General features: G+C 36.1%; 1 protein-coding gene across 3 annotated transcripts in view; it reads right to left on the reverse strand.

Moving 5' to 3' along the window:
- The window catches only part of LOC114333016 (cell surface glycoprotein 1), a 104,095-nt gene extending 90,776 nt beyond the window's left edge, over window positions 1–13,319 (reverse strand). For all 3 annotated transcript variants that reach the window (XM_028282831.2, XM_028282830.2, XM_028282829.2), the window contains exon 1: window positions 13,151–13,319. In XM_028282831.2, the coding sequence (XP_028138632.1) occupies window positions 13,151–13,160 (10 nt within the window). In that variant the 5' untranslated portion in view covers window positions 13,161–13,319. The remainder of the gene's footprint in view (window positions 1–13,150) is intronic.
- Window positions 13,320–21,477: the final 8,158 nt, after the last annotated feature.

A 21,477-nucleotide genomic window follows, 5' to 3' on the forward strand; every position in this document is an offset into this window, starting at 1 on the left:
AAACTGGGAATATAAATTAAAACTGGAGTATTGGGATGCTATATATATTCTCTGTCCTTTTATATGGAGTTGAAGCGTGGACAATTACGGACACAACTGAAAAAACACTTGTCAGCTGTGAGATGTGGTGTTATCGAAGAATGTGGAAAATACCATGGACACAACACGTAACAAACACGGAAATATTAAGAAAGATGAAAAAAAAAGAAATACTGAACACTATGAAGGAAAGAAAAATGAGCTACTTTGGTCACATACTAAGAAATGAAAAATATGAGTTGATGCGATTAGTTATACAAGGGAAAGTTGAAAGAAAGAGAGAACCGGGCAGACGACGCACATCCTGGTTGAAAACTTTAAAGCAGTGGAGTGGAAAAACCACAATAGAACTCTTCAGAACACTACTACTCTGCAGCAGACAGAGTAATCGAGTAATGTGCCAGTTTTTTGACACAATTTTTATGTTTATTTTCTGTTATTGTATGTAAATTTTTTAAAATATTTGTGTATTTGCATATTGGCTAAGTTTGCTTGTAACGGTATGAAAATTGGCTAACAGATAATTTGCATACTACTACATTCTACATTCATCGTCAAATACACGAATTGAGTTAATTTGAAGTGTAGTCTTAAAAATTAAATTAATAAACTTGAAACCAGCACCAGATGGCCTTTACTAATCACAAAGATAAGAATGTAGTATCTTCGGTAACCGTCATTTTAAAAATACCGTCGCATTAAAATCATTGAAGAACCTGTTAGTGAAGTTGCGATAGTGAAGTTGGTGAAGAACCAACAAGTTACCAATCTAAGAACTTATTTTCAGGCGCAGACTGATACATCTACTTTACATCGCGCAATATGCGCAGTAGATGGCACAACACCACTTGAACTGAGGGAACAAGAAATGCGCATAAACCACCAATCTAAGGAAGAAAAAATGCGCACCTGAATTGGTAAGCCTCTGCATGGGCGGCATCTGAATGAGATTAGCCAAGAACATGTCGACAATTCAGCGTCGAACTCTTGGTTGACGTCAGGAAAGATGTTTCCCGAGACGGAAGGTTTCATACTTGCCATTCAGGATCAGGTGATTCCAACTAGAAATTACCTGAAGTGTATTGTCAAAGATCCTCAAGTCCAAAACGACAAATGCCGATATGGATGTCAAGCCCAAGAATCCATCCAACATCTTACCGGGGGCTGCCAGGCGTTTGTCGGAACTGAGTATAAAGAACACCATGACTCAGTAGGAAAGATTCTTCACCAGGAGCTAGCTAGAAAACTTGGACTTCTCCGGACCGACCACCTCCCTTATTATCAATACGTCCCTGATAGAATGCTTGAAAACGACAACTACAAGCTATACTGGGATCGGACTGTGCTCACAGACCAACGAGTGGCACATAATAGACTGGATCTCATACTAGTTAATAAACTTACTAGGCAAACATTAGTAGATGTGGCAATACCTAACAACAATAATCTGCTTGGTAAGCACAACGAAAAAATCGCCAGGTATAGAGATCTCGAAATACAAATAAGGAGACAATGGAGAATGAAAAGTACCCAGACAATACCTATTGTTCTTTCTACTACTGGAGTCATTCCGAAGAACCTCATAGAAAACATCAACATTTTTGGGAGACACACCTGCATTCCAAGTCACCTAGGGCTCGATAACACGGAAAGAGTCCCACCAGAGCTCAATCCTTTTGATACCGTAGGTATCTGGGATGAGTCAATTTTCCCCTTAGAGGGAGTGTGAGCCGTATGGCTAAATCTGGAATAATAATAAAGTAATAGAAACGCTAAATCTGGAAACGCTAAAAGAGTTTCAAGTACAGTTTATCAAATTTGTTCCTAGGTTTGACAAACGGTACCAACAAAAATAATAAGATTAGTAAAAATGACACTTAGAAGAACCATTTGTGCTGTGAATTGCAATGGTACAGTCTCAAGAATTCGAAGTGAAAAAAGGGGATCGTCAAGGGCGCAGGCCTTAGGGGGACGAAAAAAACTGATATTCTGGAAAATGAGTCTACGAATAGAGGCGCACGGGGAATACTTGCATTGGGGTGCTGTCAGACTAGTTACGCCACTGCTGCCGATATCAAAAATAGTGAGAAAATTAAGACTAGAATGGCTCGGTCATCTGGAATGAATGTAGGAGGGCGGACAATTCAACAATATTGGTTGGAGAGTAACTGAGGGCAAAAAAAAGAGAGGAAGACCAAGAACGAAATGGAGAGATGCAGCAATGGAAGATGTCAGTGTGTTGGGAATTGGAAGCTGACAGCTAATAACAGAAAACAATGGAAATTGTCCAACAATGGGCCTAAAAGGCCTGTTAACGCTATACATACATACATTTATTTTTTTTAATGTATGTATTAATTTGTATGTATGTGTTATATTTTTAAATTTAAATTTTAAATAGCCAAAAATTTGGCTATTTAATAATAGATCATTTGCATACTACTACATTCATCGTCAAATACGCGAATTGACTTAATTTGAAGTGTAGTCTTAAAAATTAAATTAATAAACTTGAAACCAGCACCAGATGGCCTTTACTAATCACAAAGATAAAAATGTAGTATTTTCGGTAACCGTCATTTTAAAAATACCGTCGCATTAAAATCATTGAATTAAATTTATTTTTGGCTACTGCGTGTTTCTATATATTTATAGTTGGCTATTATATCGAAACCATTATAAATTGCTCCTACACTTGAAAAAGTATTGGACACACTAAATTATTAGTAATGCAGATGACAAAATAGCAACTGAAAGGACCATTTCATTTTTAAATTATTTATTCCACAAAGGTGTTTATTTATAATCAGAATGTGGCAGGTGCAAACTATCTACCTTCATTTCATTATTATTCGCTTAAGATCAAAATTTATTAAGGTATACTATTTATAAAGATTTGGTTTATTTTGTTGTCACGACTGTTAAATTGCGGATAACTTACTTAAAAATATTTGCATCTTCAGATTTTGTGTCTAGGAGATTTTTCTTAAAAAAATAGAAACTTAAGCTCAAAAGCAATAAAACCCCTGTTAAATTACAAATGGAAAAGCTGGTTACTGAGAAAAAGAACCTAAAGAAAAAATATCAGAAAAACGTCTAAAAGTAGAGAGCTATCTAAATTTACAATCAAGATGCAGTAGAAATAAACAAACCAAGAGACGTTAAATGCTACTAGGAATGCACTCCCGAATCATAATTTACAATTTATAAACTTTGGAAATCATGATTTGGGATTTACAATGTATATACATTGTAAATTATGATTCGGGAGTGCTCCTAGTAGCATTTAACGATTCTTGGTTTATTTATTTCTACTGCATCTTGAATGTAAATTTAGTATAGATAAATCTATTGGCGATTGTCAATATTATACAATCATACACTAAAGAAGGCTCTCTAGGGTAAGAACAGAACAAGTGGGTCGAGGTGGAGGTGTAGGTCGCGGTGGATATTACTAGTTAAGTCGCGGTCGATGTCGACAGCACATAGCAAATAGGTCACCTGCGCTCAAGGTTGCCAGGTCTGGTGAAAATTCACCAGATTTGGTGATTTTGTAAACCATTTGGTGATATGGTGAAAACTTTTTTAAAAAGCTTAATATCTGGGGATTTTTTAAACTTATCTGCATTTAAAATTTAAAAAGTACGATTATATTATTTAAGTTTGTTATTCGTTATTAAGAATTGCCTAATATTCATATCATACAAAAAGTCTAATTTGTAATATAAAATGATCCGCCTCTGCCTCTGTGGTGTTCAACCGGGGATTTCCCGAAGTTTAGCTATTCTTGCACATGTTCAGGCACTTCCAATAATAATTTATGTCTTGGTTTTATAAACAAAGTAGTTCAGTTAATATCAACATATCAATTTTGAATTGATCAGTTTTATCTTTTTTGTGTCAACTGTAGAGTTTTAAGTGATTACTGTTTTTCATTGTAGTTTTGTCACGTTTTGTGTTGGTTTGATCATCTAATCTAAAATCTCAAAGGCAGGTACATCTCAAAGGTAGGTACGTGCACGGTACGTGTATTGCTAACTATTTTTTCAGTTTTTATTTATATTAAAAATTTGGTAGCTTGAGCAAATATTTCTAGGTGTTTCAACAAAAAGATTTGTTGAAACAAAGGTGGTCTGTCAGGCCAAGTTTTCGACATAAAACGTTTTAAATAGTAAATAATCTACATTGTCGGGATTTTCAGTACCTTTCATAAAAATAAACACCTGCATTTTACAAAAAAATCGTTTTATTTTTTTTCAAAAAAATTTTTCTTTTCAAAGAACTTCTTAATTTTTCTAATGTAAACAACTTATTGCTATTTATAAGTAATAAACATTGTAATAATTTTTATTTCAATTGTTTCATTAGGTTTGTTCCAACCCTTCGCCCTTCACATTACCGTTCTCGAATGGTTACGCCGTTATGCGCATGCGCAATAACGTATAATTCTGCGCAGTAACACATTTTTCGTTACTACGCATACTCGTAAGAATCTGGTGATTTTTAGCAAAATTTGGCAACTTTTGAAGCGATTGTCAGGTGATTTTTAGATTTTTGACCTGCAACATTGCTGCGCTGCCAGTTGAGCTAGAACCACTATCAAGTGAAGTAGTTTAATGAAATTTAAATGACAAAAAGACTGTGCTTTTGCGATGTTGTGTCAGTCAAGTGATGATAGTGATGAAATGTCAGCTGTAAATAATCAGATTCTCCTTCATATTTCAAAAATTTACTGAATTTAATTACTTTAGAAATTCAAAAATAAACTGAATACAAAAAAGGGATTATATTATAAAAAGTATCAACTCAGATAGCGCAGTTAATGACAACTTAGCTTCGAACAGACCAATCACAGGGAAGCATCCTTGTAGGCCGCGCAGTAAACATCCATGTAAAACAAACTCATTTTATTTTCAAAAGCATCGATGTAAACCTCCTAGATGGCATCGCGCTAAACCTCCACCCCGACTTACCTGCTCTGTTCTCTTCCATTCACTACAATGTCTTTGTTTCACATGGATATCGACCGCGACCTACACCTCCACCTCCACCGCGACCCACTTGTTCTGTTCTTACCCTTAAGTTAAACTAGTTGCAAAAAAACATGGCTGTGTGGAGAAACGAATTAACTGAGACTTTCTTTTACTTATTAAGGTGCCGTGCTTTTCTGCAGCTGCATAGGCGTCCACCGTATATTGCCTTGTCAGGTGAGATGTCAGTATTAAATTAATCTACTTTCAGCAGCATTGCGAAGCATTTCTTAACTGTGGATTCCTGTCAATTGGCGAATATTTCGTAGCCATGGCATCTTTTTACGTCCTAGACCACTCTTGCCCTCTAGGTCTTTCGTTCTAGTACTAGTTTCTGAAAAGTGTACCGTTCTCCTCGTAATATGTGCCCTAAATATGCAGTCATTTTACTTTTTACGTAATCAAAAAGTTCCATATCCTGGAAGCTCGCTCTTCTTCTGACTCTGTCCTTCCATGATATTCTAAGCATTCTGCCGAGGCACCACATTTCAAAAACTTCAAGTTTGTTTGTGGATCTGGCCTTTAACGTTTATGTTTCTATTCCGTATAAGAGAACAGATCAAACGTATAACCTTTCAGCATCTTGTATCTCAGGTCAGTGAGAAATTTATGAAATTGCAAAAAAAGCATCTCTGGCTTATCTTGCTCTACTCTTTATTTCAGTCTCAGGGCCCCAACTATTGTTTAGCGGACAAGTCAAGTATTTACACTGTCTGACTTGCTCGATTTCTTCTCCAGCTACATATATCTTTGCATTTGGGTGATTATTCCTGCCTATAGTTTTTTAGTCTTCTTGATATTTATTTTCAAACTCAAAGCTTTACTTGCAACAGTTAGATCATTAAAAGACATTGAAGATCGTCGATGTTATTTGCCACTATCGCTGGGTCATCGGCATAACTAATGGTGTTATATCCACTATATTAATCACAAAATATATATCTAATAATTCATTATGGTTTGTTTTTAAACCAGGAGGAGTAAACTAATAATACAGATTCACACCCAAGAAAGTCACTAGAAAAATCACCAAATACATGTTCTTTTTTGGTTGATCATATCGGCCTTCGACGGTAATCCATACATATTATATTCAGGGCCGCCGAGAGGGCGGTACAGCCGGTACATTTTACCGGGGCCCGGTGATGTAAGGGGCCCGGTGATGTAAGGGGCCCGGCGTCGACCAGACCAAAGAAGTAATTTTTCCTGTTTTTTTTTGCTCTTCACTTTATGTCCATAATACGTTTAATTAATCCTCGGCCATATTTAACATGACCTTTAAGGGTCAGAATCTAAAGGTATGAGGTCTTCCATTGTTGAAGAATCTAAATTAGTTACCAGCAATTATGGAATAAATCCAGAATTTTGCTGTGAACTATTTAATATTATCAAATAATAAGCAATTTAACTAGAATATTTAATGCGGCAAATGAAATTCATTTGCTATTTAACATTTTGTGGACATTCCGAGATGACGTTGACGAGAATATTAAGAAAAAAAATTGATATATTGCGCGAGTTTTATAAAGAAGACATCAGTGAAGAATGTGAAGAATTAATAAATAAAAATTTTTATTTGAGAACGATATACAAGGATAATATTGGTAAATCTCAACTTTCTCCAATCTTCTTCTTTACGTGCCTTCTACGCGACGTAGGTTGGCAATCGTCATTGCTATTCTAACTTTTGATACTACAGCCCGAAAGAGTTCAGTTGAGCCTGGACATTTTTCTTCTGCCTATGCTGCGCCTTCCTTGAAGCTTTCCCTGCAATTTCTCCAATAGATTTACTTTCCCAATGAGTGCAAAGTGTAGACGAATTGTGGTTTCGATGGAGACACGTTTAAAAGTGCTAAAGCGGATTGATAATGGTGAATCCGTGGCGAAAATAAGTGCAGAATTTAATGTTGGAAAAAGCACTGTAAATGACTGGCGAAGAGATAGACGGTCCATTGAGGAGTTTTGCTCGAAAATGGAATCTGATAAAAATCTGGGTAGCCGTTGTACGAGAAAAAAACCGATTTGCGAGGCCATCGATGAACCTTTGTGGATCGGGTTTCTTCAGGAACGTCGAAGAGGTACACCGATTGGCGGCCCAATTTTGAAAGAAAAAGCTTTGGCTATCCACCAGAAGATTAATAATGGAGGCGAATTTGTGGCAAGTGATGGTTGGCTTAATCGATGGAAGAAGCGACACGGAATTCATTTCGCACACGTAAGTGGAGAAAAACTGTCTGCTGATTCTTCTGGTGCGACAGAATTCAAGACTAAGTTTGGTGAAATGATTGAAACATAGAAATTATCTTCAGAACAAGTTCATAATATGGACGAGACCGGGCTAAACATTAAAATGTTACCAGAAACAACTTTTCTAGGCAGTCATGAACAGTCTGCTTCTGGCTTTAAAAAGAACAAAGAACGTATTACAGTGGCCGTTTGTTCAAATGCAACAGGGACCCACAAAATTCCTCTTTTCGTTATTGGCAAGTCTGCTAAACCACGGGCATTCAAAAACTTAAATCCATCTTCTCTTCCGGTCTATTATAAGTCACAAAAATCAGCGTGGATGAATTCAGACTTGTTTAAAGAGTGGTTTAATTTAGAGTTTGTTCCAAAAGTTAAAAAAACATTTAAAAAGTGTAAACCTGTCTATGAAAGCAGTTCTACTGGTAGACAATGCTCCAACCCGTCCTCATGACTGCGATGTAGATGACATAAAATTAGTTTTTCTTCCTCCTAATGTGACAAGCTTAGTGCAACCGATGGACCAAGGAGTGATCGAAAGCTTAAAGAGACGATACAGGCGTAAACTTGTTTCTGAAATTCTGCAACATTCGGAGAGTGAAGACAAAGGTCTTTTAGAAGTCATCAAAAATATCAATATCAAGGATATATGTTAGCTACAGCATTTCAAGAAATGCCCTCTTCAACGTTTGTTAAATCTTGGAGAAAACTTTGGCCAGATGTTGAGAATCTAGTTGTGATCTCGAATATTGCAGTGACTGAAGAAGAAGAAAACAAATCCACTCTACAAGACCTTCAAAAGTTATCGGGTAACGAAGCATTACAGCCAGAATATGTGGAAAATTGGATGATAAACTATGATGATCAGCTTGAAAATGAATTTTTGAATGATGACGAAATCATAGATGTAGCAACCAAAGAACCAGAGGAATATGATGAGAGTAGTGACGTTGAAGAAGAGGAAACGGTTTCTCACGAAGAAGCCAAAAATGCAATGGAAATTGCATTAAAATACATTGAGCAGCAACATGAGTCAACAGCATAAGACGTTTTGGTGATTAGAAAATGGAGGGATGTCGCATACAGAAATTCACTGAAGGTTAAAAAGCAGAAGAAAATTACAGACTTTTTTAAAAAATAATTACTTTTTAAACTTGTACATATTTGTTGATGTATGTATGTAGCACATTAATGTATGTAACTACATATGAAATATGTACATAAATATGTAAAAAATACTTCTTAATTTTTTTATATGTACATATGTATGCAAGTAAAGTACACTTCGGATTAACCAGCCAAAACGGCAACCGGCCAGGTATGAAGTCCCGAGGTGACCTGTTAAGAGGAATTGTACTGTAATCAAAATTTAATAAAATTTATATATTTTTTTTTATTTAGCCAATGCCTCGACGACTAATGGCCATTGGCATGGTAGGTACGGTAAATTTTTACAGTCAGGTACCTAGTGTCATGTGTAGTGTGTGTGTGTGTGTTGAGTAAGTGTCTTGTTACTTTGAAAAGTCGACGTCATTGTCTTTGCAAAGAGACGCTAATTGTATCCGAACGTCTGTGGTCCCTCCGATGAGTATCGATCCCACAAGGACAGAAACTATTTTCATTTATTAATTTATAATAAACGAAAAATTTCTGACCCTAGTGAGATTCGAACTCACGACCTTTCGGATTTTTCGATCCAAAGGTAGGCGCTCTTACCACTGAGCAAAATTTATATTTGAAATGTTTCTTATTACATATTTTTACTATGGGCCATTCCACAAACATACACCTGTTTTGGATTACTTCGACAACGAATATTTTACTGTGCAACATAAGAAGTACGAAAGTAAATGGCGCTAATAATTATTCCAATAAACGACAATGTAATTTGCAATTTACTTTCGTTCTTATTTTGCACAGTAAAATATTCGTTGTCGAAGTAATCCAAAACAGGTGTATGTTCGTGGAATAGGGTATATTGAAAACTTTATTTCTATAAAAGTTGAACAATTTTTTTCGCTCCTCACTTTTTGTCGGGGGCCCGTTCGTCACTTCTTGCCGGGGTCCGCTCATCCCTCTCGGCGGCCCTGATTAAATTATACTAATACGTCGTTAAAGAGTTCTAAAAACTTCTGTTTTTTATATAAAAGTAGACTAAAAATCTAAAAATTAAAGGAATAACGCGGAAAACGCAGTAGTGTCAAAATTTCATAAATGTCGTTAGTGTCAAAATTTCATAAATGTCATTAGTGTCAAAATTTCATAATATTGGAGTAAACTTGCCTAAGGTTGGACCAACTATAAACAAGCATTACGGCGCGGTAAATTTGAATGACTCCTCTTGGTTTAAAAGCATACCATAGCAACAAGCAATGGGGCACGGTAGTCCTAGGATTTCACCCTACGTGACCGGAAGTAGAACCGGAAGTCGATATTTGAACTCTTTGTGTAACGTTGTGTCGATTGATATACGATTTCACTAATTTTGAGTCATCTTTGCCAAACTTCAGGTCATAACTTTTTAACAGGAAGTGATATACAAACCGGAAGTATATATTTGTCCTCGTCTTGCTAGGGCGCGTCGAATAATATGTCGCTTGTACTATTTAGGCGGTTTTAAAACAGTACTTCAAGTTGCATCTCTGGAACCGGAAGTCCGAGCTCGAATGTCTAACCTTTAATACCATTTTTGGGTTATAAGCTCTATTCGACATCTCATTTGTCATTCTATCTGTTCTAATAACGGAGGAGTTGTGTTCACGGTCAGAAAAAATGGATAATACAAGGGTTGCACCATTTTTTTAATGTTGTAAAATGGGTGAAAATAATCAAAGATGATAATTCATCATTCAGTCATGATAATGAAAGAATGGTATGTTTGGACTGTACTTTTGTGTAGTGCAGAAATGTGGACACTAAAAGTATCAAGTATAAACAGAATGGAATCATTGGAAATGTGGATTCACAGACGGATACTAAAGATACCATGGACAGCAAGAAAAACTAACGAGGAAGTACCAAGGAGGGCCAACAAGATAGAGAACTGCTAAAGACTGTTAAACACTGGAAAATGTCTTATCTGGAACATATAGGGAAGAGAAATCGATATAGAATAGTACAACTGATCCTTAAAGGCAAAATGGAGGACCGTAGAAGTGTAGAGAGAAAACAAGTTTCTTAGTTAAAAAACATTCGTGAATGGGCTCAGATATCAAATGCAGGACACTTGTTCCATGTGTTGCAGAAGATCGAGAAGCCTTCACAGTGGTGATCGCCAATGTCAGATAATTCTGATCTGGCACGTGAAGGAGAAAACAATACTACCCAATACTCAACATGGTTATATACAGGGTGTTTGGTAAAGAATGGGCCATAGCTTAACCTTAGATTCCCGAGATTAAAATAGGCCGATTTAAGCTAACTTACCTTAGTATGAAAGTTGATAATAACCGAAATACAGGGGGTCAAAGTTAAACTTTTATTTTATTTTTTACTCTCGAATATTTCCTAACAGGCATAGGATAATAACACGAAATTTGCTAAGCGTCGGTTTTTTGGGACGAGAAATCTAAATTTGCCAACAAAAATGATGTATCACCCAGAGGGCGCCACACACGCCTTTCAGCGTTCATTTAGTAAGTTCAATTTTTTTTCTTACCCACTTTACATACTTTTTGAATCAAAACTTTTATTCTCTTAATATTTTTACTTACAAAAGGTATACTACATTCATCTCGCTAAACTCAACCGTTTTCGAGATAAACGCATCTTAAATCTGCGAGGCAACATAATTTTTTTCATATTATCATTGTTGTACACCCGAAAAATAACTTAAAACCATAAAAATTTACCAAAATGTATCGCAAATTTCCAAATGGAATTTGTGATGCAATGATATAAATATGAGAACTGGCACAATTATTATGGTTTCAAGTTTATTTTTCGAGTCTAACTACAATGGTATTATGCAAAAAATTATGTTGTATCGCAGATTTAAAATACGTTTATCTCGAAAACAGTTGAATTTAGCGAGATGAATGTAGTATAACTTTTTTAAGTAAAAATATTAAGGGAATAAAAATTGTGATTCTAAAAGTATACATGGTGGGGGATAAAAAAATTGAACGTATTAAATAAGCGCTGAAAGCGCCCTCTGGGTAATGCATCACTTTTGGTAGCGAGTTTAGATTTCTCATCCCAAAAAACTCCCACTTACCAAATGTCGTATTATTATCCCTTGCCTATCAGGAAATATTCAAGAATAAATAAAATAAAAGTTTAACTTTGACACCCTGTATTTCGGTTATTATCAACTTTCGTACAAAGGTAAGTTAGCTTAAATCAACCTATTTTAAGCTCAGGAATTTAAGGTTAAGCTATGGCCCATTATTTACCAAACACCCTGTAGCATATGCTAAGCCGCGGCCTATGCATAAAATTATTGGTATGGCATTACCAGACGAAGAAGCGCAAAACAGTTTTAACAGTGATGTCAGATGTCAGTGATGTTAAAAAATGATATAGGTATAGTCGGTTCGCTAAACTCAGACACAACTGGCTAGTTTTAGTAGGTAATTTTTTTGTTTTTTGCCAATTTTGCCAAAATTGGCAAAATTACTGACTAAAATCACTAGCCAGTTGTGTCTGGGTTTGGCGAACCGACTATATATAGATTTTTGTGGTTCAAAGCAAAACTATTTTCAGTAGATGAAAGCAGTTATGTGATAGCAGTTTAAGGAATTTCAAAAATTTGACCAATCAATCGTATACGATCCTTCACATGTCCCATAAAATTCAAATTGTTTTGACCCGAAAACTGGCAATATGCCATTTTAGTAAACGATCGGATTTTTAATGTGGGACAATTTCAGGGGGTAATCTCACAATTGTAGTTCTTTAGTAATATTCTGAATTTATTTAAGTTAGTTTATTTAAGTTAGGTCTTCAAGGTCGACAAGGCCGGCCCCACCAGGGGTGGGCGAACCGGGCGGCAAAATTTAGAGGACAGCCAATTTTTGTCTACCAAATGAGGGGGAGCGCGGTTGCTGATCTTGCCCAGGGTGGCAAAATACCTCAGGCCGGGTCTGAAGGTCGGAAACCGTTTTTAAAAGGAAGGACCAAACGGTTATTAAAATAAAGCCAATTTTTTAATTGTGAGGTTTTTTTTGCAAAAACTTTTTAATTGCATAGTTCTCGAATATCTTCGTATAGTTTTTCGTAATCCTTCTGACAGAGTAAGGGTATTTTATAACTCTAAAAGTGAAGAACTGTGGACTAGGTTATAAATTTGAGGAAAATATAGAAACTTATAGTGGCAAAAAACAAATTTAATTTGTCAAAAGCCCTTCTGTCAGATCTTAATGCTATCTGCTACGAATAAACAAACCCAAATAAAGACATAATTAAATAATTAAGCCAGCAACCAAGGCCCAAAATTTGACATTGCGAATATTTAAAATAATCCTAATTTTTATCAAAAAAAAAACTTTTTTGTTTTTAAACATATTAAGATAGCGCATCTTACGTAAAATATTTTCCGCTTAAATTTTTATATCAATTGCAATTATGATAAAAAATATTAATTAATTCTGGCCTACATTTAAATTTATTCAATAAAATATAGGTTAGGAACGAGCAAGGCGAATAACTGACCAATAATTGCTTTTTATCAATTTTTCAATTAGAGCTCAATGAAGCATAAAAAGCCGGCTAAAAACCATTTGAATATAAAATATAAGTATATTAGGTTCATTAGTGTTTATACTAATGTTAACCTTGCTAAATGTTAAGTACACAATGGTTATTTAATAAAAAAAATAAGTTTGTGTTGGGCTCACCTCCTCCCATGATGAAATTTTCTTCCAAAAATACGGAATTAACTGTTTCACTTTACTACGATAATTAAAAGCCTGTACCTACTAGATAAACGCAACGCACAACCCAATAATAAAATCAAAACAAGTGCAGGAATCGACTGCAGAAACGACGGCTCACGAAGATATTTCAGGAACGCCACGTTGCCGGTGTTATCCAAAAACACGTTTTTACCGATTTTAAACAATGTGCGTATTGTAACTAAATTCATGCATAAAAAATTTAAATTGAATTTAAAATAATTTACATAAAAACGCTGAGTATAATAATTAGACAAATCAAACAAACACTAAGGATTTCCACAGTTTTCACTTTCAATTTTTCAATCAATTTGATTCCTTCACTCAACCGTTCTCTCCAGTTTTTTCGGGCTCTTTCTATCGGACTCCATCTTGTTATTTTATTTACCCAACGATTTTGGTCTGACGACCTTCTGACATGTCCGTACCAGATTAATCTCTTCTGTTCCATCGTTCAATGTAGTCTATTATATCTGAGTTCTTTTCCATTCTTTTCTTAATCTTTATGTGATTTATTCTATCTGTTCTTGCTACTCTGCAGCTTCTCATTAGGAATTCAATCTGTATTGTGCTTATTTTGTTTATGGTTTTCTTATTTATTGTCCAATTTGCACACCCATAAGTGAAAATATTTCTTGTCGTGGTATTATATACATATAATTCTTTTTGTTTTTATGCTGCTGTTCTTATCCCACAGTACCTATCGGGTTCAATTTTCGTATGCAGTCTCTTGTTTGTCCTAGTCTATTTTTTATATCTTCTGCCGTTGTTCCTTTGTTTGATATTATGAAACCTAAATACTTGTACTTGTCTGTTCCTTTGATTTGTTTACGTTTGTCTATTTTCAGTTGTTTTATTTTTGTATTCTCCGTTATGAGATATTCAGTTTTCTTTAGGTGTATTTCCATCCCATGATCGTAAATCAACTAAATTTGTCCATGGAGCGCGCCTCAGCCCACTGAGCCGTCTTATCGACAGTTATATCATATTAACAAATTAATCAAAAAAAAAACAACAAATTGGTACCTATTCAATTGTCTTCAGAAACAAATAAGAATAACAAGGAAACCTACACAAATTACTTCTCGATTTAAATATTACCACGTATTACCTAAACGTGCCTATGAAACGGCACTTAATTCTGCTGGGCATACAGTTAATTAAATTTAAAACTTCCTTGGAAATACTATTCCTTGGAAATACTTTCCATTTTCCATTCCTCTAAAAGAGCTACTTTGAGCTGACATAATGTAAGAGGGGCGCGTATTTTATCTGTCTTCGACTTTCTACCAAGCCTGCCCGATTTAAATCGGGACTGTGCGCAGCCCATGCCATATGGGCAATCTCAACTTCATTTAAGTATTCATTGATAGTGTTGGCGTCATGTATCAATGTGATGTTTTCTCCGATAAATGGTGTATATGGAGACGTATAATTTTATACGCGTCTCAGAAGATATATTATACCAGCCCACACCATACACCATAACTGAACCTCCTTGAAAACTTACTGTAGGGCTAAAAGTTCACTCTATATATTATTCACCATCTTTTCTCCAGACTCTTCCGCGACCATCCGGGGAACGTGGACAAAATCTGAACGCATCGGTAAACATCGCATTTCTCCAGCCGTCTGCATTAATCGCGATGCTCCCTAGCGAAATGTAATCTGGCTACACAATGTTCCCTGAAAAGTTCGGGCCCTGTAGTGGGTCTTCAAACATTCAGATTAGCTTCACTTAACTGTCTTCTAACGGCTCTTTCACTAACATTTATGTAACTACATTATTGTAACTACCGTAACTGCGGTAACTACGTTAATGGTAGCCAGACGTACTCATGGAAAAATGTGGGATTTGAGACCAGACATAGTATACCTATTGGACTTATAACATGGTGGTAAAACCCACAATTATATATGCATCAGTGGTATAGTGGCCAAAAGTGCAGCAAAAAAGGGCCATCAAATTAAGCAAGGTGCAAAGATTGCTTGTCTCGGGATCACGGGGGCTATGAGGGGCACACCTACGGCAGCTATGGAGGCACCACTGAATCTCCTTCCTTTACATATAACAATAAGAGGCGAGGCGAGAATGGGATATTATAGACTGCGAGAAATCTTGAGCAATGTACCAGTTAAATCAGGACATAGTAGAATAACGAATGAAACTAATGATGCTGAGTAGATGATGATTTCTGGCCATATGACATCAAGATACAAGCCTGAAGTACCGTTTCAAGTGGACATTTGCCCACGAGACAAATGGGACAGAGGAAACTCTCGACCCAGACTGCAGGGTTGCACCTGGTATACGGACGGGTCTAAAACTGCAGACGGTTCGGGCGCAGGAATATTCTGTAGCGGTGGAAATTTCAACATTTCTATTCCACTGGGAGAATATACCTCCGTATTTCAGGCAGAGATTTTTGCAATCTTGCAGTGTGCAAGAGAAAACAACCTGAGGGCATTCGAACTGCAGCGGGTTAACATATGCATAGATAGCCAAGCAGCCATTGGGGCTCTTATAAGCCCTAAGGTGAACTCTAGGCTGGTGTGGGAATGTCGACAAGAACTTGATAGACTGGCACAACATAACAGTGTTATACTGGTATGGGTTCCAGGTCATCGGGGCATATACGGCAATGAAAGAGCTGATGCATTTGCCAAGAGAGCATCAGCTACAAAATACCTGGGTCCAGAGCCGACCGTGAGAGTGCCAAAAATCACCGCCCGTAAACGAAAAGAAGCCTGAATCCGAAGCCAGCACAACTCACACTGGGAGAGTGTACCCGGTCAAACACATGGCAAGATGTATATCGGACGGACATGTGCTAGTATGGCTGAGTTAGTGCTGAAAACAAGCAGAAATCAGCTCAGAGTCATAACAGGTTTCCTTACTGGACATGCGCCAGTTAAAGATCACCTGCATACAATGGGGTTGTCTCATGGAGACTTGAGCTGCAGACTCTGTAACAGAGAACCTGAAACAGTCAACCATATTTTCATGACTGTGGGGCATTGGATCGGAGGCGGCAAACACTTTTCGGAGACATCGAAGTGACTCCAAATTTATATGGCACCCACCCACTAGACCTGTACAAGCTGGTACAGGGTTCCAGAATTCTGGAATGGGTTTCATAAACGAATGGAAGATGTACAATAAGCCAAGTGGCTACAGTACAACCGGTTTACAACAGACGGCTTCCAGAAAAAAAAACATATGTATGTTCCTGACATGATGAAGACTGTTTCTGATATTATTCTGAAGCTATTTTCTTGTGGCATTTTTACAATCAACTATTTTTAATGGGAAACAAGCCACAATTTTACCAAAAATGATTTTATTAACGTTTCGAAGCCCAAATCGGGTTTCGTTGTCAAAATACAAAATACTACTGTTTCTGATCTCTATATCTGAAGACTCTTTCAGATGAACTCTTCGTACTGAAGAAACTATATAAAAGTCGTCGCAATAAATAGTTCTTCTCTTGGGGCCTATTCTAGGACGTCGAGTATAAGCTCCTGTATATATAAAACGAGCAAAGACACATTGCACTGTACTGCGTGAAACTCCGTATCTGTTAGTTACATAAACTTGACTTCTTCTCTCATGAATAAAAGCAACAATAGATGCAACATTGTTTACAAATTATATTAATCTTAATTGTCTACCGACAATATCCCATAAGTCTTCAATAGGATTCATGTCGGAACTGTGAGAAAGCCAATTAAATTCCTAAATATTTACCTCACTTCATGAGCACATAAGCAGGATGTCTGAATCAAGGATAGTAAGAATAGCCAGAGACAAGTCACCGTTAGGCAGGAGAAGTATAGGACGCCCAAGGAAAAGATGGAATGACAACTTTGGGGCAGAATGAAAGGCACCGTTGAAGAAAAACAGGCAGTACTGCCTATATAAAAGAAGAAGAATAAGAAGAAGACTTCATAGGTTTATGTAATACTTAGATAGGTTCCATATACTTTTGGAGACATAAAAAGTGTGTGCCGCCTGAAATCTAGTGCCTCGCAAAAATATGATTGACTGTTGCAGGTAGTATACTCCAGAGTCTGCAGGTTAAATCTCCATAATACACCTTCATTGTATTCAGGTGTCTCTTAACTATCGTATATTCAGTAAGAAAGCCTGTTGTGATTCTGAACTGATTCCTGACTGTTTTTGAGGACAATATTTGACCAGTGTGTGATATTTGTACTCACTTATGGGGAGGAAACATGGGGAGGAAACACTCAAAAAAACCATGTTCCCAGAGGTATCTTCTAACATCGGCGTTAAGCCTTCTTAATTTCAACATACTATAATGTAGACTGAATTTGAATTACAACCATTGTTTGGTTCTGGGGCTATCTAGCAAGTATTTAAGTTCACTGATGATGGACTGATAGGTCCGAAGACGTTCGTTCTGAACACATTTTATACAATCCATTGGGATTTTTTAGAATTTTTTAATATACCTATTACATAGAAGTTGTTTTACTTCGGTGTTAGAGTTTTTGAACTATATGGTATACAGCCAACCCAGGGAACTGTCCCTTTTTAGTTTAAATTCAAATTCATTTATGATTATATTTTATTTCCAAATTAATTTCGTTCTTTTCTAGCTCTCTACCATTGATTTGACCTATTTAGATAAAAAGGTATTTGTAAATAAAGAGTTATTTAAATGACCAACACACTGAATAAATGAATATAAATTATTTTCGTATCACAAAATAATGTTACATACTGCATAGTCTGGCAATATTCTTAAATGAATAAGAAGATGAAGGGAAGGCCAACCAGTGTTGCCAGCCGAAAAAAAATTTGAAAATAATACTGGAATGTGGCGTTAGCGTTTTATTACTCTTTTATGATCGTTTATAAGGGATATCTGTGACTTCCACCAAATACCTCTTGAACCCGAATATTATTCACATTATATCTATGTATTACCAAATCTGAAATTCTAAGATTTAACACTCCTTTTAATTATTGTACATAGCAAATTTGAAAATATATTGTTTAAGAAAGTTCAATGGACTCACAACTACGAAAAAACCGCGGAGTGCTACCATTTAAAGAGATGCGTTTTTGAGAAAGGGGTGCATTAGTCCCTATGCACTACGGTGCATTAGGATGAATTCTATGCATTTTTCTACATAATATACATCTACATAAAAATTGTTTAAAATTAAATTTACTATCGAAATGTCACTTTTTAAAGTTAAAAATATTTCTTTTTGACAAAAATAGATTAAAAAAACGAAGCAAAAAAAATACGAAAGAGCGCGATTTTGTTTTTTGTCCTATAACTTTTTTCCACGGGAACATAGGTATAAGCATTGCTTCACACAAAAAAAAATCTATCATCCTTTTTCTACGCAGTTTTAGTTATATAGGTATGCAATGGTACATTAATTCAATTACCTTTTTAGGCAATTTAGTTTTGTTTTACTTTTCTTGGACTAATTTTAAGTAAGATATTATGGTTTTTCAAAATTCTCTACTTTTAACGATTTTTTTTCTATTAATTTCTAGTTTAACTTCTTTCTCTGTACATTTCATTCATTAAGCATGGATTATAGCTAACGCCATAGCGTTTAAAATTCTATTCTTGGGCGAGGTGAAGTGAATCTCTGCCATTTATAGCTTGCTGTGTATCTTTGCTGTTCTCGTGACTCTTTTCCATTTCTTCCTGTCCTTGCACTGAACTTTCCAGTCTTTCACATTAATTGCTCTTATGTCTTCTTCTACATCATCCAGCCATCTTCTTCTGGGTCTTCCTCTACACCTGGGCCATAGTGGTGTCCAGTTAGTTATTCTTCTCAACATATCTGATTGTGGGCGTCTCTGTATCTGTTCTATCCATTCTAAGCGAAGTGATTTTATGTATACTTATAACTATATTTTCTCTCTTTATTCTCTCTTTACTTCTTCTTCAATTTCGGCATTTGTGTTCATTCGTATTTCTCCCTCTCTTGTTACATTGTAGTCTAGTATTGTTCTCATTATTTTTCTTTCAAATTTCAGAAGGCTATCTTCCTCTTTCTTGTTAATAGTTGTTGTTTCCATCCCATATCTAACAACAGGTCTTATTAAGGTCTTATATAGGTCATAGGTTCATCTTGGTTTTCCTACTTAGGGTCTTGCTTCTCAGCAGATTTCTATTCATTCCATATGTTTTTTTGCCTTTCAGAATTCTTTCCTCTGTTCTTTCTTTTCCGGTTTTCCCTATTGTTACTCCCAAGTAGCTAAAGGTGGATACAGTTTCAAATTTATTATTCTGTGTTATTATATATTTCTGAGTTGTTTTGTCCTTCCCTATCGTCATGTATTTTGTTTTGGGCTGGTTTATTTGTAGCCCTATTCTCTTCGCTTCCATATCTAATTTTTCAACTACTTTTATAAGTGGCATCTTCGTATTCGCTATGATGACTATATCATCTGCATATGCTACTAGTTGAAGTTGATCTGTAATAATGTTTTTGTTTACAAAGTTTGTCATCCTTATTATTAGATACTTCCAACATCAGGTTAAATAGTGTCGGTGAGATAGAGTCACCTTGTTTCACGCCTATGTTTACATTGATTTCGTTAGAAGTTGTTCCGTTGAAGCTGATCTTTGCTGTGGTGTTCTTTAGGCTCACTGTTAGCATATGTCTTAATTTTTCTGGGATTCCAAGATTCACTAGCTCCTCCATCATTTTCGTTGCATTGCGTTACATTGCCGTAACACAAAATAAAATCAACGAGAAAAACTTGGAAAGGGATGGAATAGGATGATAAAAATGATGCTTGATAGAAAATTATCATTCTACCAAAAGATTGATGGAGGAGGAGGGAAAATTTACCCTCTAAGAAGACCCAAAATTCATGAAACTTGCACCATAGACAGACAAATTCAACCCAATAAACCTGGTAGTTAGGAAGATTAAAGGAATTTAATGCACATAAAGTTATTATTTATGTCTTTTATGTAGTTTGAGTTTATCTTTTTTATGTCTTTTGAATAATATATAAGAGTTGGTGCACAGGCATGCCCCCCCCTAACTTTTCGGGTGCTCTAAACTATATATTATATTGTTATCCAAAGTATACAAAATAACATCTTCACGTCTGCCCCCCTAAAATTTTTTATATGGGCGCCCATGAGTTGGTGTGATGGTGATGAGGAGTCATTGTCATAATTTTATACTAGCTTTTTGACTATTTTTATACACCCATATAAAATTAAAACTTCGAAAAAGAAGCTATAATAGGGTGACCAAACGTCCCTTACAAACGGAATTGTCCCGTTTTTAACAATCGTACCCGAGGTCCCGAAAAAGTCTTCCGGGATGTCTAAATGTCCCGTTTTTTTAGATTGGGTTGATTATTTACACTACTTTGATGATATACAAAAGCTCTAAACATTTTGTTAACATTTTTTAATAATCCTTTATCTGCGGCATACCTATGGTTTGTCCATAGCCAATTCAATATTTTTCAGCAAGGAATTAAAAAGATTGAAGGTACCTGAGAAGCAACATTATTCGGACTCTACACCAGGAAAATCAACCATTGAGAAAACGTTTGCTAAGTTGAAACGAGGCGAAATGAGCACCGAGGACGATGCACGCAATGGATGCCCCAAAGAAGCTGTTACCGACGAAAACATCAAAATAGTTCAAAAAATAATTTTGAATGACCGTAAAGTGAAGTTGTTCGAGATAGCTGAGACTCTCTAAAGATATCAAAGGAACGTGTTGGTTGGATATATTGTTCATGAATATATGGGTATGCGAAAGCTCTGTGCAAAGTGGGTGCCGCGAGAGCTCACAATCGATCAAAAACAACAACGAATTGATTACTCTGAGAAGTGTTTCAAGCTCTTCAATCGTAATAAAACCGAATTTTTGCGTCGATATATTACAATGGATGAAAGATGGCTTCATCTTTTCATATCGGAGTCCAATCGACAGTCTGCCGAGTGGACTGCACGTGATGAACCGACTCCGAAGCGTGGAAGGACGCAACAGTCGGCTGGCAAGGTTATGGCATCAGTATTTTGGGATCCACATGGTATAATATTCATCGACTATCTTCAAAAGGGAAAAACCATTAACGCCAACTATTACATTGCGTTATTGGAGCGTTTGAAGGACGAACCCTCGAAAAAAACGGCCCCATTTGAAGAAAAAGAAAGTGCTATTTCATCAAGACAAGCCTGTAAAGATAGGGACGGCTCTATAATTAGTAACAAGAAACAGATACTAAACAGATGGGCGCA

Source organism: Diabrotica virgifera, chromosome 10 (genome assembly GCF_917563875.1).
Source record: "Diabrotica virgifera virgifera chromosome 10, PGI_DIABVI_V3a".
NCBI lineage: Eukaryota > Metazoa > Arthropoda > Insecta > Coleoptera > Chrysomelidae > Diabrotica > Diabrotica virgifera.